This window comes from Peromyscus maniculatus, chromosome 10 (assembly GCF_049852395.1).
Source record: "Peromyscus maniculatus bairdii isolate BWxNUB_F1_BW_parent chromosome 10, HU_Pman_BW_mat_3.1, whole genome shotgun sequence".
In the NCBI taxonomy this organism is placed as follows: Eukaryota; Metazoa; Chordata; class Mammalia; order Rodentia; family Cricetidae; genus Peromyscus; species Peromyscus maniculatus.
Window position 1 is genome coordinate 10,578,245 of NC_134861.1, and position 24,953 is coordinate 10,603,197.

The 24,953-nt window shown below is 48.7% G+C and overlaps 1 protein-coding gene across 1 annotated transcript in view; it reads left to right on the plus strand.

Moving 5' to 3' along the window:
* The window catches only part of Adcy1 (adenylate cyclase 1), a 129,624-nt gene extending 106,559 nt beyond the window's left edge, over nt 1-23,065 (plus strand). Inside the window, exons 15-20 of the mRNA XM_006973013.4 lie at nt 155-271; nt 1,244-1,390; nt 1,851-1,949; nt 5,723-5,837; nt 8,631-8,755; nt 14,034-23,065. Of these exons, the coding sequence (XP_006973075.2) occupies nt 155-271; nt 1,244-1,390; nt 1,851-1,949; nt 5,723-5,837; nt 8,631-8,755; nt 14,034-14,330 (900 nt within the window). The 3' untranslated portion in view covers nt 14,331-23,065. The remainder of the gene's footprint in view (nt 1-154; nt 272-1,243; nt 1,391-1,850; nt 1,950-5,722; nt 5,838-8,630; nt 8,756-14,033) is intronic.
* Nucleotides 23,066-24,953: the final 1,888 nt, after the last annotated feature.

Sequence of the window (24,953 nt, forward strand, 5' to 3'; positions counted from 1 at the left end):
CCACTTTGTTTAACTTAATATTTCCTAAGCAAGCGTATTGGTAAATCCTTTATCACCTCAATTTATCACCCCCAGTCTTTCCTATATGGAGGTGTCATGGTGGGAGGGTGAGGACATCGTGCATGCTTGGGATTCATGACCCCGTGACCCCCAGGCTGAAGAGGAGCGGGATGACATGGAGAGAGTAAAGCTGGACAACAAGAGGATCCTCTTCAACCTCCTGCCCGCCCACGTCGCACAGCACTTCCTCATGTCCAATCCCCGGAACATGGTGAGTGGGAGGGTCTCGAGGGGCCTGCTGGGTGACAGGACTTCCGGGTCTGTAGCTGGAAGGCTGGCTCAGCATGGCCCACTCCTGGCCCTCTGCTTCCTCTGCAACTGGAGACCTCTTTGACCTTCAGAATCCCCTGATTTAACTGCTCAGCTCCCTGCCTGGTCTCCCTGCCAGTCCCCCCGGAAATGGATAGGTTCTGGGCCACCAGGCAACTCTGGGGAGCTTAGGTTGACAGGTGTGCATTTCTTCCACTTACTTTCCCTTTGAGTGTGGGCTGGGTGTAGTGTTCGTCACACACCAGAGGAGGAAAGTGGGCTTCAGTAAACCAAATTCGGAGAGGAAAACCTCTTTTTCAAGTTTGGATCGTTTCCAGTCGCTTCCCTCATTTGGGGATAGCATGTACTGAAAAAGCAGAACGTGCTTGTGTGTGTAACTATCTGTTATGTCTGCTTGAAACATCTGGAGATTTCCCTTCCCTTGTCTTCGGGGCATGTCTGGTGAGAGCTTCTCACAGCCTTGCCTGCAGCAGTTACTGCAGCCGCCAGCGCCAGCGTAGCACAAGGGAGATGCTCACAAAGGCCAAGCTCATAAGTAAAGAAACCCAGGCTGGCTTTTAAGGTTCTAGGGGCAGGAACAAAGCCTGGAGGTTCAGCCTTAATCTGCCCGGCCGGCTGGCCGGAAGCAACTGCTGGTGTTTCTGTGCCCTCAGCTGACCTTTAGAGCCATGAACACCCCCCCACCCCCGACACCTGCTATTCCCTCACCTCGCTAGGCTCAAGGACAAAGCTGACCGCTCAGGACTTGCCCATGCAGTGCAGTGAACGACCTGGGGTCTCCAGTGTTTCTTCCTTCTCTGTAGAACCAACTGCCCCTATGGCCGGGCTCTTTTGCCCCCCTTCCAAATGCTGCTCCTGTGACTTGGCCATACCTCGCATGGCATGGTGGGGCTGACCTCTTTGACCTTTGCAGGACCTCTATTACCAGTCCTACTCCCAAGTGGGCGTCATGTTCGCCTCCATCCCCAACTTCAATGACTTCTACATCGAGCTGGACGGCAACAACATGGGGGTTGAGTGTCTGCGGCTCCTCAATGAGATCATTGCCGACTTCGATGAGGTGAGGCCATGCAGCAGCATCTCCTTGCGGGGTAGCAGGGATGATTCTTCTTGGACCCAAATCCTGCTTGCGTCTGCTGTGTCTCCATTAGGGTCCAGGACAGCTGTGACAGTTAAGACAGAACATATTGACTCTAAGATAGGGACCAGGGCTGGGCAGCTTCCACTCCGGGTGTACAGGTGGGAACTTCTAGGCCCTTCCCCCACCAGGCTCTGTGCCTTCCCCAGCACTGAAGATCCTCTTCTCCCCAGTGACTATGAGCTTGGCTTCAGGGACGTAGATTGTCCTATGCTTCCTTGATGCCTCTTTCATACCTACTGCGTGACACAAAACAGACCAGAGAGGAGCTGCTGTGCAACTATTTGATGGCCACCTCCTCTGCTGCCCCCTAGTGGATGATGACTATATGACCACTCTCCAGTGTTCAGTGATGCTTAACAGTTTTGTATTTTAATCAAAGCTCATGGACAAGGACTTTTACAAGGACCTGGAGAAGATTAAGACCATTGGGAGTACCTATATGGCTGCCGTGGGGCTGGCGCCCACAGCAGGAACCAGGGTAAGTAATTCCCAGGCCACTTGCTCAGGCCTGGGCCTAGCTCTGTTGCAGATGTTTCTGGCACCCTGGGCAGGTCCCCATACTGGGGTTGGTTTCTCTGTGTTGGATTAGGGGAGAAGATCCTAGGCTATCTTGCCATTAGCCAGGTCCTTCTAGATACCTAGCTTTAGCAACGCCCTCAATTTTAAGCCCTCCTCCCCAGTTATCTCCCTTAGCTCCCAGCCTTGGAATGCTGGAAACTTTTCCCCATAAAGTGGAAACGTGAGAATGAAGTGGGTCTGCAGCTACCAAGGAGATTGGTTCAGTGATTAGTCTCCCAGAGCAGAGTCAGCAGGCCATGTGAAGGATGCTAGTCACCTCTGGTCGCTTCCAAAGGACAGAAGCAGGGGGAAGGCTTCCTGACTCATCCCAGGTCACACCCTCACACCAAAGCTAGACAAAGACATCACAAGAAAGGAAAACCACAGACAGTATTTATTTCTCATAAATGTAAATGCATGGATTCCTCATCAGACGTTATCAAACGGAGTCAAATAGTAAGTAAAATGAATTCTACACAAGGGCCATGGATTTATTCCAGATATATAAGACTGGTGTAACATTCCAAAATGAATTTCTGAAATTCACCCTGTCAACATATGATCCTAAAAATTGATGCAAAAAAAAAAAAATCCATTTGCTTCAACACCCGTTCCTGAATAAAAGTTATTAAACTCAGAAAAAAGGAAACTTCTAACTGCACAAAGAGCATACATAAAACCCCACATCTTAACATTATATCTAATGGAGAAAAACTCCCCAGCCCAAGATCAGAAGCATTGCAAGGATACCCTTCTCACCAGCATTGGTATTAGTATTATCATTAATTTTTAAAGTCAGGATTGTGCTAACTAGTCTAGTCTGGACTTGAACCACCATGTAGCCCAAGTTGGCAAAGAATCCCAATCCTACTTCCTCCAGCTCCTGACTTCTGGGACTGTAGTGTACACCACCATACCCCGTTCTCCCACCACTAATATTTAGCAGCGTTCTGGAAGTTCTAGCTAAGGCCACAAGACAAGAAAAGGAGATAAAACACCTATGTACTTTTAAGGAAGACAGAAAACTATCTTTGTTTGCAGATGACATGATTTTATGTATGTAGAAAACCTGAAAGAACCAATGATGGGTGGGGTGGGGGGATGGGCGAGTGACACTCTTGTAATTAATGAACTAATGAATGAGCATAGGAAGACTGCAGGGTACAGGGTTCAGATGTAAAAGTCAGTCCTGTGTGGTAGCAATGGACACTTGGTATTTGAAGTTACAAACACAACACCGTTTATATTAGCAGTCAAATATAATTCTGGGTATAAATATAGCATGGTATTTGCAAGATCTTTATAAGGCAGACTATTCTGTGTCCCTTCATGGGAAGGATGACTGCTGTCAAGATATCAGTGCTTATAAATTTGATTAGTGAAATTCATCCAGTCTCAATCCAAATTGTATCAGGATACCTCATGACATTGACAAACTGAACTTAAAAAATTTATACTGAAAAACAAAGGATCCAGAAGCGCCAAGACAGTACTGGAGAACTAACTAGAAAGCTACAGCCATCATGACAGTGTAGTGTACTGGGGGATATTTCAAACTGATTAGTGGAACAGGATAGAGTGCCCAGAAGGAGACACATATAACTATGCTTAGTTGGTCTCTATTTTTAATATAACAATTGCATATTCATATGCAAAAATACAACTAAGGTAAAGATGTTCTACTTTTCATAAGATTAATTTGAGTCCAGTGATTAACCTAAATGTAAATTAAAAAAAAAATCTATAAAATTTCTGGACAATAGCATGGGAGAAAATCTAGATGGTCTTGACTTTGGATGGTTCTTTTTAGATATAACACCCAAAGCATGATCTCTGAAAGAAAGGGTTAGTTAAACTTCATTAAATGAAAAGTTCCTACTCTGTAAGCAGTATTGTTGAGAATGAACAGTCAGTCTGCAGGCTGGGAGAAGATTTTCAAGCCACCTATCCGATAAAAGACTTATATTTAAAATTAAAAAAAAATAAGATTAATAAATAGGAAAAATGCCAACCTAGTTAAAAAGTGGGCAGTCTGGATAGGTGTCTCACCAGTGAAGATCCACGGAGGCAAGGAAGCACATAAAAAGAAGGCCTGTATCCTACGTTCTTAGGGAAGAGATGAAAGCTTTGGCGTAGAACTACACTGACCTATTGGAACAGCCAAAGTCCAGAACTCTGGTACCACCAAGTACTGGGAAGGATGAGGGTCAGCAGGAACTCTTGTTCCTTACTGGTGGGAAGGCAGAATGTTGTGGCCTGTGTGGAGACCGTTCGGCAGCTTCCTACAAAGTCAATTAGACCGTTACCACTACCCACATACCCCCACAATTGCAGACCTTAATACTTACCAAAATGAGATGCAAACTCACATCCACTCAGATGCCTATACATAAATAGTCATGGCATCTTTACCCATCATCATTAAAAAACTGAAAGCAAACAAAATTTCCTTCATGAGGTGAATAGATAAAGACATTCTGACATGTCCGTAAAATTAAATGGAAGTATGCAGATGACAAAGAGACACCGTGTGACCTTAAGGTACCGTGTGGCACTGTCTGAAAGAGACGAAACTACAGAGGCAGAATTAGTGGCTTCTGGGTGTGGGGTGGAAGGAGGAATGGCCCAGCAGAGCACAGAGGGGTTTTAGGGCAGGGAAGCTATTGTGTGACACTGTACTGGTGGATGCGTGACAGTATACCTTCGTCAAACCTGCAGAATATCCACTATCAAGGGTGAGCTCTCACGTTGACTGTAGCTGTAGGTTGGCGATAATATGCCAGTATTGGCTCACTGACTGTAGCAAATGATGTGCCGCTGGGATGCAAGAATTTAGCACTATTCAGTTGTGTGCAGAGGAGGTCACTACATGGAGACTCTGTCATCTGCTCAGTTGCATATAAATTAAAGTTCTTTAAAAAATAAAGCCTGTTTGCCAGGCAGTAGTGATGCACGCCTTTAATCCCAGCACTCGGGAGGCAGAGGCAGGCGGATCTCTGTGAGTTCGAGGCCAGCCTGGTCTACAAAGCGAGTTTCAGGAAAGGCGCAAAAAGCTACATAGGGAAACAAAACAAAACAAAACAAAACAAAATAAACAAACAAACAAATAAATAAATAAAATAAAGCCTGTTCAATGTTGTTTTAAGAACATTAGTTCCCCGATACTGAAGACAAAAAGTCTCCTGGATAAATACAATTTAGAAACCTTTGTGGCCATCACTGTTTTACAAATGAAAGGGACTTGGTTGCCCAGGCACACTCACACATATGCAGTTTCAGTCTCCAGGAAGGGAGTTGGCGCCCCTCACCGACATATATCTAAGGTCTTTGTTTGGCTTGTCTGCAACATGTATTGACAGCACTGTCCAAATAGGCATCTGGGCACCTAACATCCCGGTCCCAGGAGCTGTTCCCTATACCTCCAGAGAGGCGTGGTCTGGACTAGCATGGCGTTGGGTGGTTTCTGCCTGGGTCTGGCAGAAGCCATAGTTTGGGCACTATCCTGAGCTCTCTACCTGTAGAATAAGAGAATCAGTGTGTCCCCAGCCAGGTACCAAGAGCACTTGCTATTTCCAGGGCTGCTGTGTTTTGTAGGAATTAAGTCCCAGCCCCAGGACCTGTCCAGGTGGTCCCCGATGCCCTCCTGTGTTGGCACTCACCCTGCACACTTCTGTTCTGTCTCTTCATGCCTAGGCTAAGAAGTCCATCTCTTCCCACCTGAGCACGCTGGCAGACTTTGCCATCGATATGTTTGATGTCCTGGATGAGATCAACTACCAGTCCTACAACGACTTTGTTCTCCGAGTCGGTAGGTGACTCTGGACTCGTCTCTGTCACTGATGGGAGATGCTGGGAGCAGAGTCAGTGTAGGCCTGTGGCGTCACAAGCAAGGGGCCGTGCTGGTCAGGAGCACATGGGGACAGCATTGTCTCTGAAGGGGGTTTGTGGAAGCGCACTGCTGTAGAAAGGGATTTAGGAGTAAGGACTCGTTATGCAGCTCAAGAGACGCAGTAAGCCTCTTCATTCACTGCCGCAGTCACTCAGTATTCTTCGTCACCTGGGCACAGGCTCCTCCATCACCACCCTGGTCACTAGCTAAGGCATGCAGGTCCCTTTGAAAACAGGTTTTGGAGGGGAGCCAGCAGCAGGGCCCCGGCAGTTCCTTCCTTGGCTGTGACTTAAGAGGGGAAACTGTTTGGTACCCAGGGCCTTTTCTCCTGTTTACCAAACCCTGTTAGTAATTTGGCTTTGGAGGCTGGAAGATAGCTCAGTGGTTAAGAGCACTGGCTGCTCTTCCAGAGGTCCAGAGTTTGATTCACAGCAATACGTGGTGGCTCACAGCTATCTATAGTGGGATCTGATGCCCTCTTCTGGCTTGCAGGCATACATGCAGATAGAGCACCCATAGACATAAAAGAAATACATCTAAAAAACAGAAAGAAATTCATCTCTCACCTGAGATGTAGACTGTCAGAAAAACTCTTACTCATCTAGAATCCAGTTACGTTAGAGTTAGATAATTTCTCTTCTTACCTCTCTCTCTCTCTTTATATCCCAGACCTCCCTCCTCCCTGTCTTGTTTGGTCTACAATGAACTGGAGGTCTATGGCCACTTTGCAATGCAAACGTCCAGTAGCCCTAAAAATGGCGCTTGATTGTGCTTGGGTGCAAGGGTGATGGGAGGTGACTGGCTTCACAGCAGGTGGTGTGTCAGTGACCTTAGAAGCAAGCCGTTTCAACAAGGTGTCCCCTGAGGACAGGGGCAGAGCAGCCCTGGCTTTTCCTGGGACCAGTCTCCTCCCGGGCCTCAGGCTCAGTGCAAATGCTAATATGACAAGGTACAGACTGGATATGTAGGAAATTCCTCTGTCCCGGCCCTGGCCCCTGGGTTGGTCCCACAGGGAGATTGGATGATAGTCCCTTATGGCTCTACTTCCAAGCTGGTCAGCCCCTGCCCTGGTTCCCCTACCTAGGTATAGGTGGCCGAGATTCACAAAGGTAGCTCCTAGAATCCTATCAGCCATTTGAGAAGTGGCCCAGGGTTGTCCTCCAGGGCCACCAGGCTTGTGCCTGTGACTTCAGAGGAAGTTCAGAAACATTGGCTCACACACCCAGATAGACAGGCAGGAAGTGGCATCCATGCAGGCCAGGCAGCCCCAGTGGCAGGGGTAGCTACCTGCAGGCTGTCACGAGAGTACAGCAGATGTCCCACTAAGGCCAGGCCAGGCCGGGATGGCACAGAGCATTTACAGGGAAAGAAACCCACCCAGAGAAGGTGAGCACTTTGCCAGAGTTCTCACAAATGGTAACTCTGACTTCAGTGTACCTGGACCAGAGGAGATGCTGTGGAGCCGTGCAGGTCCTTGAGGCCAACTGGACCCTGACCTGTAGAAAGAGATGGGGTTCATGACCTCCTCTCTGGACATCTGCATTTGTACTTGGTGCTAGGGCCCCCACTCTGAGCAATATCCTAGGAAGCTACTACTATGTTCGGGGACAGAGGAGATGTACCTGGAGGTAAGGCACACTGTGACCTCCAGAGCAGGACTCTGCACAAGGTACAAAGTGGCAGTGATGGAGAAATATGTCCTTCTAGTGAGAATCCACTCCACACAGGAAGAAGAAGGAGGAGAAGAAAGATCTTTGATGATAACATGTGTCTAGCTCTGGCTAATGCCCAAAGAGGAGCTAGTGAGGAATAGAAGATTTTTTCCCCTAGCTTACATAGACCTTAGGCTTGTGCATTTCATATGCACTGTCCTCCCTAAATCTCTCCCAGATCCCGGCCCCAGGTACACAGAACAATTGAAACTGAGACCAGAGACAGCAAGTCTGGCCCCTTGGGCAAATGGGAGATTTACACAGCAAAGAGATCGCCAGAATTCTTTCTTAACTACACCAGTGTTGTTCTTTTCAAATAGTTACCCTGGTTCATCTTGCCCACTTGGCAGAGTTAGGCTTTTCCTGATAAGATCACCACAGGGGATTTAATGGAACACCAGGGCTTAAATGTGGTTGTGACCCCAGACTCTGCACCCTTGAGCTGCCCTTAGAGGCATGCTCTTTGATATGGGGATGGGCCTAATGGCTGGGTTGTCTCCTTCTGTTATGGGGATGGAGCCTAATTAGAGGTCAATCTTGGTGAACAAACCTGACCAGAAATTTTCTCAGCAACTCTAAGCAGCAACTGAGGTACCAACATCTCTTCCTGGAGTTTCTAACAAGCCCGTTCGCACACTACTCACCTTCTAAGTAAGTTTATTAGTTAAAGCCTTTTTAGCGTCAATTTTATTACTTCAGGCTGGGGCTTTTCCTTGGGATTAGGAACTGCTTTGATGGCCAGTGCTGCTGCTGGTATGGTGGCAGATGCTGGGTGGGCGGCCCCTTGGCCTACCTGGGGAAGTCTGGACTGGTTTGGACTGGTTTGGATTGCTACCACCTGTGTTAGGCTGGAGGCCCCCTTTAGAAAGGAGGCTGGCTCTCTGTGGCCCTCAAGCCGAGACTGAAGGGTATGCCTTTTCACAAGGAACAGCATCAGTGCCCAGGCTACCCGATGACACTCTTCCGGCTGCCCACAGGCCATTCTGTGGCTATTTTCCAGGCATCAACGTTGGCCCTGTGGTGGCTGGAGTGATTGGCGCTCGCAGGCCCCAGTACGACATCTGGGGAAACACAGTCAATGTGGCCAGTCGGATGGACAGCACTGGGGTCCAGGGCAGAATCCAGGTAAATCATCCAGAAATCCCAAAGACACGGGGACCCATTCAGCTGGTAAGGACATTGAGGCATCAAGGATCCTGGGGTCTGTGGCCAGTGAGTGGCAGGGCAGATCAAGCTGAGTATCCTGGTGTCTGCCGGGGAGCTGGACGACACTGTTAAGCCTGACCGATTGCTTTTGCTGTTTGATTTTTTTATGCAGCCACTCCTGAGTGAGCAGATGTAAACGTGAGGATCCCAGTAAATCAGGGGGCACTAAGTGGCCTGACAGTCTGGCTTACCTCCCCTCCCCCCAACTTTATATCCCAGACCTCCCTTCTCCCAGTCTCCTTTGGGCTACAGTTAACTGGAGGTTTATGGCCACTTTGCAATGCAAACGTCCAGCATCCCTAAAGTGCTCTCCCTAGTTTCAAAATCATGGTCACAGTTGGGCTTGGTGGTACACACCTTAATCCCAGCATTTGAGAGGCAGAGGTAGATGGATCTCTGTGAGTTCGAGGCCAGCTTGGTCTACAGAGGGAGTTCCTGGACAGCCAGTGCTATATTGTAAGATGCTGTTTCAAAAGCAACAAACAAACAAAAAATCAGGGTCACTATTCAGCTGCTGTAGGAGCATAGGAGGGAAGAGATGTTTCTCCTCTGTTTGAAGAGGAGGATGGTGAACACGCCCTTGTCTGAGGAGCTTCACTCAGATAGGACAAGACTCAGTGGCTATGATATCTTCTAGGAGCCACTGAAAGGTGGGCTTATGATCCTCATCACTGTGGGGATAGTCCAGCTTTTAGTATTTCCCCTTAGAATAACAGGAGACCTGCCATTTAGATGTAGCTCTGTTTGGTTGCATAAAGCAACCTATAAACCTATAAATGGTGCCTTGGCCTCTTGCCACTTACCAAAAACTGCAGCCTTCCAGGGTTTTGGAGGGACATTCTTATTATTCTGGTGCGTTCTTCCTGGTTTCAGGACCTGTAGGAAGCAGACACTGAACCCAGGACACTTGAGAGGTAGTGCAGGTCCCCTGCTGTGCCTAGGCCACTGTTACAGAGAGGGTTTTCTGACTCCATAGTTACGGAGTTGTGGCCTACTGGGCATTGATCCTTCAGCTTACCCCAAAGTTTCCATCATCCCGCAGCACAGTGAGGTACAAGCACGTGACCCAGCTTCTAGTTCCAGCACCAAGTCCCAGTGCCCCTTAGCAGCTCTGCGTTTTTTGCATTGATGACATGTCTTTTGATTTTTTTTTCAGATTTCTTTTATTGTGGTAAAATACACATAAAATGCACTGTCTTCACCAATGACATGCATAACTTTGTGTGCCGAGGAGCATCCTCATAGTGGTACAGCTACCACTGCTGTTCTGTCTAGGACATGGAGTCTGCTGTCACCTTGGAGAGTATGCTTACACTCCCCTCCAGCCTTCCCTGGACCAGTCATTGCCAAGGGAGGCTTCCCCCTTTTGTTACTGTAGTAAGATGTCCTGGCAAAAGCGACTCACTAGAAAAAGGGTTTCTCTTAGCTCACGGCTGTTCTAGGTACAGCCCATCAGGACAGAAGTCAGGCCAGCAGGAACTTGATGGCACTGCGTGTCTGCAGTCCAAAGAGCAATGGTGCATGCGTGCTGGTGCTCGGCTCGATTTCTCCGCGTACACAGCCCAGGCCCCACCTACAATTAAGATGGGTCTTCCCATATCAATTAACATCCTCAATTAATCCCCCACAGGCAATTCCCAGAGACCCTCTTCCCAAGGATTCTAGACTCTGTCCAGTTGACCATACTAAACGTCACACCACTGGCATCCCTTGTCAACTCGAGGCTCAAACACAAATCCCTTCTGAGCCACAACCTTCCATTCCTTGGTCCCATAGGCGCAAGACCATGTTAAAGTGTATTCCAGCCAAAATAAAAATCTTCCATAGTCATTAGTGGCAACAACAGTGTAAAAGTCCAAATATCAAATTTCAAAAGTTACACTCTTCCAGCATGTACTGACACAGAGTAAACATGCCTCTTCGAAAATGGAAGAAGCCGGGTGTAGCAAGAAAGTTGTACCAAAGCAAAACCAAAATCCAGCAGGGCCAACGCTAAATCCTATATTGAGTATTCAAGGTTCATAATGTAATCAGCTGGGCCCCTAAATGTGTGGGTAGACCTCCCCCTGTAGCTCTGCACATAGTTCACGGTTTAGCCAGCCCTCCTTGCCCACAGCCCTCCTTGCTGGATGTCCCACCTTGGCTTCTCTAAGAGCCAGGGTCTCCATTGCAATTGAGGCCTCACCTTAACAGCTTCCCGGAGTGCACAGTAGCCTCTTGGGACCTCTATGCAGGGACTCCGACCCTGCCTCATGTTGCCAGGCTTTGACTGTACTCCAGACTCCCTCAGTCTTTCATCCTCTATGCCTTTAAAACCAGCACACATAGATGACCCTGCCAAGCTCTCTCTGCCACTCTCTCTCAGGATGGAGCCCAGACTCCTTGGACCAGCTATCTCTGTTTCACCTGACCCTAGAGAAGCATTTATTCAGGCAGTTGTGTTCAAGGAACAGAGAACACCATTAGCCAGGCTTCCTTTTCATTTAAATAAGTTGGGATTTTTACAAAGTAATGGGTAAAGTTTTGCCCTCCGGCCGCCACTGCCATTGCAGAGCATTGTAGATGGCTTCTCTTCAGTCCTGCTGATCTCTTTAATAATCACAGCTGCTTTCTTCACACCAGGCTAAATGCCCTCATCTCCTTAAATTTCCCCTGCCAAGTGAACCAGCCCATTATTTTTAAATTCTGCTTCACCCAGGTTCTCAGGACACAACAGAATGGAGGCAGATTTTTGGCCAAAATACACAGATGGTTGTTAGCCCAGTGCCTGATGGAGTCCTTGATACCCCCTGAAACACCATGAACCTGGCCTCCATGCTCCATATTTCTCTCAGCATTCCTGTTTACCAAATACCAAAGAAATGGCCCATTAAGCTCTGCTTCCAATATTCAATGGCTTTTCTAGCCCAGAGTTTTAAACTCTTACATATTCCAGCTGTGTGTAACATCCCAACAGCTTAAGAACCACACAGGTTTATCACAGCAACAGCATACTTCTTAATTTGGACTTCTGTCTTAGTTTCATTTTCTGTTGCTATGGTAAAATGTCTGAATAAAAACAACGTATTAGGATTCTCTAGAGGGACAGAACTGGTAGGATAAATATATATTAAAGGGGGTTTGATTAGATTTTTTTTAATACTACATGGTCTGGGTAGTCTAACAATGTCTGTCTTCACATTGGAGAAGCTGAGAGTCTTGAGGCTGGATTTCTCAGTAGTCCTGGGCTGCTGCTGCTGGCCTGGAAGGTTGCTGGAGAGCTACCAGTCTTCATTCCACACTGGAAGGTCAAAGAAGCTGCATTCTAATGTTAGCAATGGCAGCAGCAGCAATAGGGCAGATGGTCTCACAGCAAGATGCAATTAGGGTAGATGACCCTTTTGGTGGCATGGGAGGGCAACACAAAAGCAAGCAGCAAAAGCAAAGCTCTTCCCCTCAAACCGTCTTCTGTCTGTCTGCCACTGGACCTGTCACTCACATTTACGGTGGGTCTTCCCCCTTCACATAACCTGGTTAAGGAAACCCCTTATAGGTGTTCCCACTAGCTTGCCTTTTAGGTGATTTCCTGATTTAGCAGTTGACAACCAATATCAACCATGAGAGTTGACAACCAATATCAACCATGACAGTTGACAACCAATATCAACCATGAGAGTTGACAACCAATATCAACTATGACAGTTGACAACCATCACAGTTTGTGATAATCAATACCAACCATCACAGTTTGACAACCAATATCAGCCATCACAGTTGGCAACCATCAGTTGATAACCAATATCAACCATCACAGTTGACAAACAGTATCAATCATCACAGTTGACAACCAATATCTACTATCACAGAGCCCATCCTGTATCCAACTGAGCTGTTGCCTGAAGCCAACGTTGCATCTCTTACTAGAATCTGCTCTGAGCTTGACTGTGGCCCAGCTCCTCTGCCCCAAGTATGGCTTCCCACATGACCTTCTTCAAAGGTCTCCCTGTGACACCCAATGCCTCAGTCTTCCTTCCCTCTTCTAGGCATCCTAGAGTCAGATGTAAGTTCAGGGTTGCAAATAAAGAGACCACCATTCCAACTGAAGTGTCTGGACAAGGCAAACTTTACTCTTGATCAAAAGGTGCACTCAAAAGAGCAAACACCAAGACAGGAAGTGCATTTGGGTTGTATTCTAACTCAGGTAGTGACTGTGTCTTTTCCCCGTTGGCTGGGGTCTAACCGCACAGTCTGTTTGATTAGTCTGAAAAGAAAAAAAAAAAAAATGGCTCACGGGAAATAAAGGAGGAAGGGAACGGGTCCACTACTCTAGGCCATCAAATTACTGGAGACCGCAGTCAGTCTTTGTGTAGACAAATGTTTTGCAGGGATTGAGGATTAAAATATTTGCATAAAACTCTGACGAGGTAGAGGAGACAAAAAGGTTTGAATTTTTTGTCCTAAACATACATTTTCTAGTATTTGATAGAAAAGGCTCATAGTTGGTATCTCTTACACTAGTGCTCAATTCAATGGGGAGGACCACCCTCCCCAGCTCTGCCAAAGTGTGAAAAGGTAGCTGGAGACAATTTCATTGTTTGAACATAAATAGGAGGAGACAAGGAGGTAGAGAGGCCTTGTGTACTGGCTTAGGGCAATGCCCAGGATCAGGTGTATCTCATCCTTTATCTTTTCTTTGGTTTGGGGAGGCAGGGATTATTGGGGGCAGGACACTGGTCTGAAGCCTGAGAAAAGAGAGCTAAGAGATGGCCATTTTCTCCTAGCTTTGCCCTCTGTGTGCTAATGACCCCTACCAAAGGCCCCATTTAGTAGCTACACCCCAGCAGACCCCAACAACTAAGGCTGCCAGTCCCAGTAGTGGGATAAAAGCACCTACCAGACTCTACTTTGCTGAGCTATCTGGAGTCCCCAGCCAGAGAGCCTGCCTCTGCCCCTCTATCCTTAACATTGGGGCTCGTCACACATAGACCCTGGCTAGTACACAAAGTGGCCACAGTGGCTCACCCAAGCCCTGCTGGGTCCTTAGCCCCCGTTGCTCCCACTTGCCCAGATACAGAGTAGTTTTGTCCAAGTACTGCTGGGATTGAACAGCCAGGATGGAGAGTGGGGTGCAGGGTAGAGGGTACACTGGGGAGCTCCTGTCCTCCAGAGGACCCTCATTGTGCGTGACTTAAGACTGTTGACTTCTTTCCACTGGCAGGTGACTGAGGAGGTCCACCGGTTACTGAAGAGGTGCTCATACCAGTTTGTGTGCAGAGGCAAAGTCAGCGTCAAGGGGAAGGGAGAGATGCTAACGTACTTTCTAGAAGGCAGGACTGATGGAAACAGTTCCCATGGCAGGACCTTCCGCTTGGAGCGGAGAATGTGTCCTTATGGGAGAGGCCAGCCCAGACGGCCCCCACTGTGTCCTGGAGCTGGACCCCCAATGAGGCCGGGGCTTCCCCCAGCCCCCGCTGGTCAGTTCCTGACATCCACAGCAGCAGGGAAGGAAGCCTAGTGGAGCCCATGGGCCACTGGAGATGCATGCATAGCAAGAATGCTCCAGGATGACACACGCCATCATGGCTCCAGCCAAGACCAGCCAGAGGAGCAGTTGCTAAGTGGCTGGGCTGGAGAAGAAGCATCGTCTAGGTGTGGCCTGAGGCCAATGGGAGATGTGCCCAAGCTACCCACTTGGGGCATATGGAGCCCTGTCTCTTCCTAGTGACCTGGTTATGCCTGGCTAGTGTTGGCATCGGTGGGACCTTGGGAATATCTTCCATGGTCAATGGCAAAAGCTGTGGAGGTCCATCTGGCAGAGGAGCCCACCACGACTGAGCCCCAAGTCAGCCTGGCTTATGGGTGGCTCCAGCCCTGGTAGGCCCTGGCTTATGGGTGGCTCAAACCCTGGCTAGAAGATTCGAGTACCAGACTGGGAAGTTGGCCCCGCTGGGCAGGGCCATCAAAGTTGAGTTGTTTATACCATGGGCACAGCTTAGGGCTCGTCAGGTCTCGGACAGGACAGGAAGAATTGAAAAGCCACCTCTTACTGCATGAAGAGTGATGTTGTTGGCTTTCCTCAAGAGTAGGCTTTTGCTAACAGCCAGAGGCAGGTCTTCTGGAATCCTCAGGGGGCCCCACAGCGCCCCCCCCCCAACTTCTATCCTCCTGGCCTGTGCATTCTCTTCCAACCCCACTTGCCTGCTGGTCTCTGACTCCTGTGACAGCGAGTCCTCTTCTCCCGTGCTACCACCGCACATTCAGAGAAGAGGGGTGTGTGCTGATTTGCCTTCCCCGGGGTGTCTCGGACACTGTTAAGTGTCACAAAAATCAAGCCTTCATTTATGCTGAGTGATTGGCTCCCTACACCCGCGAGCACTTTCCTTGCTGGAAGACATCATTTCTCTGACATAACCACCCCTCCTCTTGGGGGTTTCGGAGTTGGCAGAGTGTGCGTTCCTGAGTCTTAGGTGTGGTATCCCTGCTCCCGAGTGAAGAAGGGAGTCTCCCATCTGCGCTTTCCCACGACTGCAGCTGAGATGAAAACCGCGAGTGTGGGGAACAGGAGTCTGAAGGAGCTGCTAGGAAGCAATGGGCCCGGAATAGCTGGATGAAACCTGGCTTCTGGAGATACTCAGCCTCACTCACAGGAAGGGAGGCAGCTTGAAACAGGGCAGGTGGGCGTAAGCCCTGCCTGCTCACGGCTGTAGAGGTTCATCTCCTCACTGCTCCCCAAGGACTTTCCCCTGCCTAAGGTCCTGTCTTCTTCGACTAGGGCAGAGCTTTCCCTGGCAGGGTGCAGATGTGGGGGTCCCTGGTTCCCAACTCAGCTCTGGCTCAAGTGTGTGGCCATGCTGGGGCCTGGGTAGTTTCACAGGTCAGCCAGCGCCCATCCTGGGAGACTCAGGCGAGGCTAGACTCAGGTGGCATGTGTCAAGCGAAGGAGAGAGGCGGAGGCTGCGTGCACAGTCTCCAAGTACCTGAGACTGTAGGCTGTACTGCAGGTGCCCTAGGGTAGGGGTGAGGCAGCTGGGAAGACTGCATATTCTCTATGGGCTGGAGCTTGTGGTTGATGGTAAAGGTACCCTCTGGCACCTTCTGCAGAGGAATGTTGACCTGTGCCCACCCTGTTTTGTTGCCTTTCTGATGATAGCATAGCAGGCAGTGTGGTATGGCCATCGTTTGCTGCCTTTCTGTCATTCTGTCCTGGCTAGAACCCGGAGCCGGGGCCAGACTGACCCCCGCACTCCACTGTAGCGTCCAGAGCTGGAGAGCCAGGAGCTTCAGCCTCTTCCGGTGGTCATGTCTACTTCCTGTGGCTTGGCATTTTGATATAGCAGTGCTGGGGGGATGCCGGCTCCAGTAGGGCTGAGGGCAGGGGAGAGCTTTGGGGTTTCTCATGTGGTCCAGAATTCCACCAGAGATTGCATTTACAGGAAAGCTGCAGGCTGGTGGGGGTGGGGTGGGGGTGGGGGTGGCTCTGAGGAGAGGCAGATTCATCTGAGCCGGAACCTGGCGAAGGCACACAAATTTTCACTCTTTGTGCCTCCTGCCCGCTCCCACGTTTTCCTATCCTTGGGACGAATAGCTTTGCCTCATGGGCTTCTTTTTCCACTAGGACTTTTTCACCTGTCGGTTTGTCTTGACCAGATTTGAAGCAGTCAGCTCAGACAGGAGCACCCAGAGCAAGTGAGTTACGTTGGAGCCCTGGCTCTGTGGGCTGTGGTCCTGCCCCTGGCCTTCTAGGTCATTAAGGATGGCAGAAAACCTCTAGCGCAGCCTGGGTTTCCTCTGAGTGGCTACGGGGCCTCCAGAGCTCCTGTGTGCCTGGGCTGTCCGGGTTAGGCAGGGAGGCATGGTTCTCAAAGATGATGCCCACAGGATAGCCCCAGGCCTTGTGTGTGTCGGCCAAGGAGCTTCACGGGGGGACTTGGGGTGGCCGCTGAAGGATGAGAACGGATCCTGGACTGCACCATTGGGGTTGGTGCAGACACATGGCCTCTCAGAAGTCAACAGAAGGATGGACAGGCTGGGAGAGGTGTGAAGCATACACTGAAGAGACCTGTGAGGAGGGCACCACAGCTCCAGCCAGCAGAGAAGCCAGGATGTCACTCCCACAACCCACAGGGAACTGAAATTGGCCCTCGCCTGAGTAAGCAGCAGGCAGATCACCAGAGCCATCAGGAAGGAGCCCGGTGACACCTGGATCTGACCTCTAAGACTCGAAGCAGAGCCAGCCAGGGCCTGTAGTGTTGCACGCACATGAAGTGTGCAAAATGGGGATCACATGGGTGCTTGGGCAGAGCCACCCACAGTGTGGTCAGAGCCAGAGAAAGCAACCGTATAGGATGACATTGCCTTCTCTGGGCACAGAACTGTTCCGAAGTAGACCGCACAGGAGCCTTGGCTGGGTCTCTTCTTCAGGGGCGACATCTCCATCATCAGCAATTCCAAACCCGCCTACTTCTTGTGAGGTCAGGAACCACACGTGCAGCCATAATGTTCCTCCGGGTTTGGTGACAAATGACTTTCTTTTTATTTGTGATAAAAATGTATTATATTGCCTTATTTATTTTTAATCTTGTACAATATTCATGTACAAATGTTAGAGCCATTTGGGTAGGATTCTCTCCAAATTATTTATTTTAAGATGCTCTGTAAATAGTGCACCAGTTACAGGTGCTTCCTGTTCACTTGTACCAAAAATGAGGAAAAGCCTGGCACCCACGTCAACCCTTGCTTGCGATGCTGTGGCCCTTGGGAAATGACCCCTTTGTGTTCCCTTCTCAACCCTAGCATGCCTCCCGTGCCTGACATTGTAGAGTAGAACCCAGCCCCAGAATGCTTCCAAACGCTTCCATGGACTGTGCCAACCTGGGACGGTCCACTCCTGGAGCGTCTCTCCCTGCAGGTGTATGTCCCCCACACACCCAGCCACCCACTCGTTTCTCGGACTCCCAAGCCACCAGGGCTTCCGGACCCCTTCTGTCATAGAAGCAATAACCATAACTCTATACTGTAGAGACAAGTCTGGCCCAAGCAGATGGATACTTCGGAAACTACCCATGCATGTGAGTTTGCTATAGAGGACTGTCATTCCAGGTCCCCACCCCTCCCAGAAGGCCCAGCTCTAGCTTCTTGGTTTCTGGAGCTTGGATTGGTACCCCCAGATAGCTGAGCAGACTGAGCCAGCCACCAGTCCTGAGCCCTACATTATTGCTCACTAAGGAATAAAGCTTAGGGCAGCCATCCGACCCTGTATCTGTACCTATCCTTGAGTCGTGATGCTTCATCTGACTGAGGGTAGTAATGGTTTGTTTCAGTGGTGTGAGCATCAAAAGGTAACATTTCAAGGCACTCATGGAATACTATTCAAAGAAAACGATGCCATAGTCAAGGTTGCACATCTCACTTTTATCGGTGCCATCCTGGTAGGAGAAGAGCTCTGTGTTGGAGAGGATGATTCCTGAGGTTATAACAGGAAAGGGCTAGGAAGGGAGCCCTGACTAGCATAAAGGATTCGGACTGTGGGCTTAGTTGGTGGATGTGGCCAGCCTTCAGAGAGTTCACATTTTATTTAAGTGCAATCTGAAGGACTCTTGTGCCATAACATGTCCTAACATCGACCTACAGAGGCTGTGTAAATGACTTGCTTTAATGGGCTGGGTAAGAGGGGAGCAGATTGGATTGTGGAATCAGGGAAGGTTTCATTTGATTCTCCCAGCCATCACCACTCTCAACAAGGTAGGTTCTAGGACTCTCCGAGTCTCAGGGATCTTGTTCATAGCCTGTACAGTGTTCAGTCGATGGTGTTGGGGGTTTACAGAGCAGGTGTGTACCTTGCACAGGGAGCATAACAGTTGCAGGGAAAGAACATTCTATATATTGCTCACCTATCAGCACCATGAGAGGCTGCAGAAGTGATGCTCATATATTACTTTATTGAATGGTTGTATATAGGTAACCCCCAGAAACTGACTTGCTCATGCTTTTTAGTGGCTTCAATTTTTAAAGAGTGCTCTTACATGCACATATACACAAAACAAAACAAAAAAACCCAAAACCTTCTCCCAGTTGTTTGCCTTGGTAAAATTAATAAAGAACAAATCTAGCAGCTTGGGTGTTATGTGGGCCCTGAAGCATCTTGCTTCTCTGACTGTGATTGGCTTTTGGTTTCCATTTTGGGTTTGAACCAATAGCTCATTTTCATTTACAACTACAGGCTTGGAGGTAGGTTGATGGTTAAAAGTGTGTGTGTGTGTGTGTGTGTGTGTGTGTGTGTGTGTGTGTGTGTGTAGGCTGGGCGTTAGAGGAGTTGCATTGGGTGGACTTAGATTCAGGGATCTGCTTGCTGGTGTGATGGGACCCAGAGTTCAACAGGCAAAATCGGAGCTGCCCTCAGCTGACCTGGGGAAGCTAACCTCTGTGTTTCGGGCAGAATGAGGTCTCTATTTAGGAACTGAGACTTCTAGATAACGATCTTGCTCATGAATCATTCTGAGCTCTTTGGCACCAGAGAGGAAATGTGTTAGGATGTTCACAGCTGCCAGGATGAATATGGTGGAAATGGAGGCTCTTTGGCCCTAAGCAACTCTCGGTGCCTGTGTGGTCAACTGGTACCACAGGAGGCCAGTGTGGACCCAGAGGCACAAGGCCTAGAGCCCAGGAGCCTTCCTAGGGGAAGGCAGAGGGTGTGAGGCCTGGTCAGAGGAGCTCCACCTGGAGGGTAGGGAGGGCACAGAACTAAAGGGCACATTCAGGAAGGCTTCTGCTGCTCACTGGATGGAGAATTCTGGGGAGTTTGATGTCCACATGTAGATGATGTGGGGTGGCCTAGTCCTGCTGGTGGCTGATGACAGCCGCACAGGGTACTCCTGCCTGGGGCCTGTCTGTGATGCTCTAGGGACTGGAGGCAAGGAGGATGTGATGGGCTGTAGCGGCTGTTTCCTCTCACAGGGTCAGGTGCACAGTAAACACCACCTCACAGACACAAGAGAATCAGGCAAGGCAGGTGTCTGCACCCTCAGGTTCTGCCTCCCCAAGAACCCAGGGGGTACTTTGGATATATCTGGGGTCTCCAGCAGCCCTGTGTGCTCACTCCTCGGAAAGGCAGGTCCAATAATAGGATATGAGATTTGTCACTCTGGGGTCCATTTGGTAAACACTTCAGATCCAACTTCAAGTGCCACGTTCTGTCACTATAAACGATTATCCAGTCAACAGATCATTATGTAAAGACTAAGACGTTTGGATTTTTTATGTTTTCTTACTGTTTTAATCCATTCTGTTCCACACAGACCAGATTTGTCCAGTAGCTTGAAAAACAACAAACCACTCCACTCGGGGCCATACTTAGTTCAAATCAATGCGTGCTCCTGTGCACATGTGTAAACATGTGTGTGCATGTCTCATACAACATAAATTCTCCCTAGGAGTAAGAAGATTAACAGCAGGACCAAAACTAAATTTGAATACAGTCAGCTGACCATCCTTTGGGACACTTAGCATCCCATAAACTGAGGCAGCACCTGCCAATTCCCACCCTCCATTGGGGGGGATGGGTGGAGGATGGGCACTTGTCCCTGAGCTACTGTCCAGTAAGGACTGCTGACTCTCTTTTGCAAAGAGACTGCCATCATAGCATTCAGGCCCAGGTGCATTGAGGCAATCTGTTGCTCCTATTTCTTTTGTCTTGTTGGTTTGAGGGTTTGGGTACATGTGGCGTACTGTGCAGAGATGCCAGCGTGAGTGTGTATCGAAACTCTTGAGGGAGGAGCAAAGTGGCACCCACCTCAGGTACATGAGCCCTTTCCTACCCTCCAAGTTATAAGAGCTGCCGTGGAGGCCACATCCTCCACCTGGTATGTCTGTCAGCTGCCACCCATCTGCCTTGTACAGTGGGAAGAACAAGACTCAGGAGGCTAGCACGAGTTGTGGTTCATAAACTGTCTTAAAATTCAGAAAATGGACCACTGTCATGCCACATCCTCTGTCCTGACAAGTGTTAAGTCATTTAAAATCTAATGAATGTACTGAGTTTTCTCTAGCATGCTACTAACCTGCTAAGTCCACAGTCAACCACAGGGAGGTCAGTCATCATTGTCCCATTAGTTAACATCTTTGGGGGGGGGGGTTGATATGTGGGTAAATTGATCAAACATTCATTGCTAGTCTTCCCATGTAGCTTTGCAATTCCTGGGCATCCACGTCCGTGAACAGCCTGTGGAGGAAGTGGTATAATACTCAAATACATGTTGTCCTGAGACTGCAACCCAGAGAGGGAGAGGCCACGCCTCATCTGTTCTGGCCGACCTGTGTGTTTTCTCTTCCGGCTAGGGTCTCTGCTAAGCAAATGGCATTCTGTAAGGACTGGGTCATTGTTGATGCTATTGACTGTACATAATGCCTACCGTGGTGCAGGGCACCTCATGGAGGCGCATCCCTTGTGGGCAAGGCTTGCTTACATCCCACGTTTGGAGTTTGTGGCCAAGTGCTGTTTGTTTCTGTAGTCCTTGGCTTCTTGTTGCTAAATTAGAGCCATCTGTTTCCGTTCAGATCAGTTGCGCGCCTCTAGAGTTACAGACACCCGACAAGAACTTAGAACACCCAGCTTCAGCGGGCCCTGCTTTGCCGTGCCCTTGAGATTCTAAAACTTTCTGAAACACAAACTGTCATCGTGTTCAGTGGGATCTTCTTAAAGCACTCTTTTCTGTAGAGCCCAAACCACACACTGGCTTTCCCCCTTCACACAGCCAGCCTGGCTCCAGTTACAGCTCTGACCTTCAGTGCGCTACAACCATTTCTAGCATATGCTTCCGGCAGCCACAGCAGTGAGGGTGCCTTCCCAGGGATTAAAGGAAAGTTTAGACAAAATTCCCCAGGATTGTATAGAAAGCATCGAAGGGACTATGATGGATGACAGGAAGTACGTCAGCCTCTCAAGTACAGGGATCCCACATGCCTTCTAAGCTTTACCTCCTGACGCCAGGCAGCATCCACTTCAGATACATTGGTTTCCAAACATTTCCCGCCACTTCCTGAGAATTAGCATTTCAGTGGAGATGCTATCAGAGACTGATTCCAGAAATCTCTTAGGCTTAATCAACTCTTAGGCCAACAGTTGCGGGCCACTCTGTCTGCCTGTGGGTGGTGCCCCCCTCCCCCACGGCCCTGCCATGGGAAGTGGACTTGACAGCAGCCAGAACTTGTCTCTCACCTCCCACCAGCAGCCTCCACTCAGCCCCAGGCCCCAGGCCCATGAAGCACAAGTCTCAGGGGACCGTTCCCATCCTGTGGGGACCCCAAGGGAGCCCCCAACATCTCTTGCATCCACCACTGGCAGTGTGGGCACAGCTGGCCACCAGGAGCACACATGCCTGGGGGGAGGGGCCTGCTCAGTTGCCTTCATCCCTGTTAAAATTGAGTATATGCAAGCCATGTGCACTTGGGAATTGCATGCCCTGAAATTCCTAACTGTGTGCACCTTAGTTTGAAGTTGACATTATGTAGCATGCCCAAAAGAACGGGTGGGCTTGGGCTTGTCCTCCAGTCACCTCTACTGCTTGTTGGGAGCGCCTCGTTCCCCTCTGCCAGCTGACCCCAGGTTTGGGGGAACCGGTGTGGCTCCAGCACTTACTGTCCACTGTCTCCCTTCAGCCCGTGCTCCCTCCCCCACCGTCCTCTCACCTAGGGTGATTGCTCACCAATTTGCACAAATAGGAATGCCATTATGTCTTAGCAGTAATTCCATCTTGATTTTTAAATAAGCCCAAAGCCCACTTCTGGATTTCCTTACTTTAAAAAAGAAAAAGAAAAAAAAAAAAGCATGTAAGCACCTGTGTCCTGTGTTTAGCAAGAAGGCTTTGAGTCCCTCAGTGGGATGGAGGGTGCATGGACAAAGGGGGCATTTTCTCCCACGCAGTAAACCTACCAGATGCGTCCGTAGCTGTGAGAACGCAATGATTATAGTCACAATAACTCACTATCACTGGGTAACCTCTCACAATAGATTTGTATAATCAATACGGGTCTATTTTTATGTCAACTCTGTAGAGCACCTTCCAGTCTTTTTCAAGATTGTTAAATTGAGACAAGTAATTGAATAATTTGTCCTATTTTTATTTAAAAAGTGAATGGACTGAAATGTTAATGTGAATGTACATTTCTTAACTGCAACTTTTCTACTGAGTGTTTGCACTATACTCTCTGGAGTCTTATTTAACAAAAATAAAAGAGAAAAATTGCTTGACTAAACGCTGGCCGTTCTCATTGAAAGACAAATGTTTTGAAGCCATTCCTGACTCTCTTCATGCACATTCGAGGGGCGGGTGGGGCCATTATTATTCAAAATGTCACACAAAGTCATGTTCATTTTTTTTCTTTACCGGAGCTAAGGACCGAACCCAGGGCCTTGTGCTTGCTAGGCAAGCGCTTTACCACTGAGCTAAATCCTCAACCCTCATGTTCATTTTTACACCACCACCCTTTCACTTTTCTTGCCTGGATTTTAGTCATAGATTCTGTGACCCTCATGACTCAGATATTTCTCTGATAACATTTCAGTGTTGTTATGGACTCTCCAGGCTTCTTGCAGTCTGGGTAGCCAGTCAGTAGTATTACTTCTTGGATCTTTCAGAAATTCTTCTAGCTAAGGACTCAGTAATTTTATTTATTTTTCATTTTACTGTCTGTGAAGTCTCCATCGTCTCCATACGTGCTAGGCAAGCATTCTGCTCTTGTCTGTATCCCTGCTCCTTGCCCCTTCTTAAAAGATTAAAAAAAAAAAAAAAAGTCACCCGAGCACAGCACTAAGCTGGTGATAGGTTTCTTTCAAAAGTGAAAAATTAACCCGTCCCGGGTTAGCAGAATGGTGCAGGATCACGTCCACAGTCACACTTTGAAGTTGTTTTTCCTTTGTTGTTTGGAAAGTTCTCCAGAGCAAGGAGCAGGAGGGAGGGAAGGTGGGTGGGTGTACTCTGGTATGGGGGGGGGGAATGCAAAAACAGAGCTTAGCTTCAGGAACTGGCTCATGTGACTGGGGCGGGCCTGTCTGAAGCTGCCTGAGGCCACAGAGCAGAGACTGAGGAGGAGCATAGTTTGCAGCTTGCACCTGACTGCACCCTTCACAGCAACATCTGTATGGAGTCCCGATAGACTACTGGAGGGTGGCCTGATCAAAATGACCCGGAATTAACTATCAACATAGATGATGTACAGTTTTTCTCTGTTAACTGCCTCCTTAATGTCAAATAAAACCATGTCCTAGGAAAAGGATGTTTTAAAGTTGTGGAATGAATATTCCAATAGATTTCAAAAAGGTGTATATGGAATTATGGAAGGTCTGAGATTAAGAAATAGAATGTAGCAGGAACATGGTCATCAGTAGAACTGCTAATTAAAGGAACTCAAATTGAAAGCACTATTGTGCCGTACCCACCTTACTGGGATGACATTTTTTAGAAAGATAATAAATGCACCATTAGGAAATCTGCTATGAGATCACACTTGTACACTTGGTCACAGGGAGTTAGTCATCATTTGGTAAATGGTCACAGGGATCACAGGACGTTAATTCCTTTAGTACGGTAAAACCACTCCAGGATGTCCGCAGTGGCCGATATCCTACCAACCCTAATAGATCCCTCATCCACTCCAGGCTTTCATGTGCTGCTGATAATGGTGAACAAACTTCTGAGATGTCCCCCCACCAAGATCCCGTCATCGTCACTTGTAACGGTATGAGGTATCTCTCCTAATTGTGCCGGGGGCTGTATGATCTCATACGCGGACCTCCCTTGCTTCCTGAGAGCAGGAAACCACCCCTGGCTGGTAGCAGAAGGATCAGCTGGAGAGCTCTGAAGGGTGACAGGTTTTGTCCAGTCATGAATGGGTTAGAGGAGCAGTTCTCAACCTGAGGGCCGCAACCCCTTTGACAAAGCCCTATCTCCAAAAATATTCACATTAGAATTCGTAACAGTAGTAGAATTACAGTTGTGACGTAGCAACGGAAATGATTTCATGGTTGGGGGTCACCACACAGGAGGAACTGTATTAAAGGGTCACAGCATTAGGAAGGTTGAGAACCACTGGCTTAGAGGGGTAGCTTAGCTGCATGGCTAGGGAGGAGAAGAGGGTCAGCATC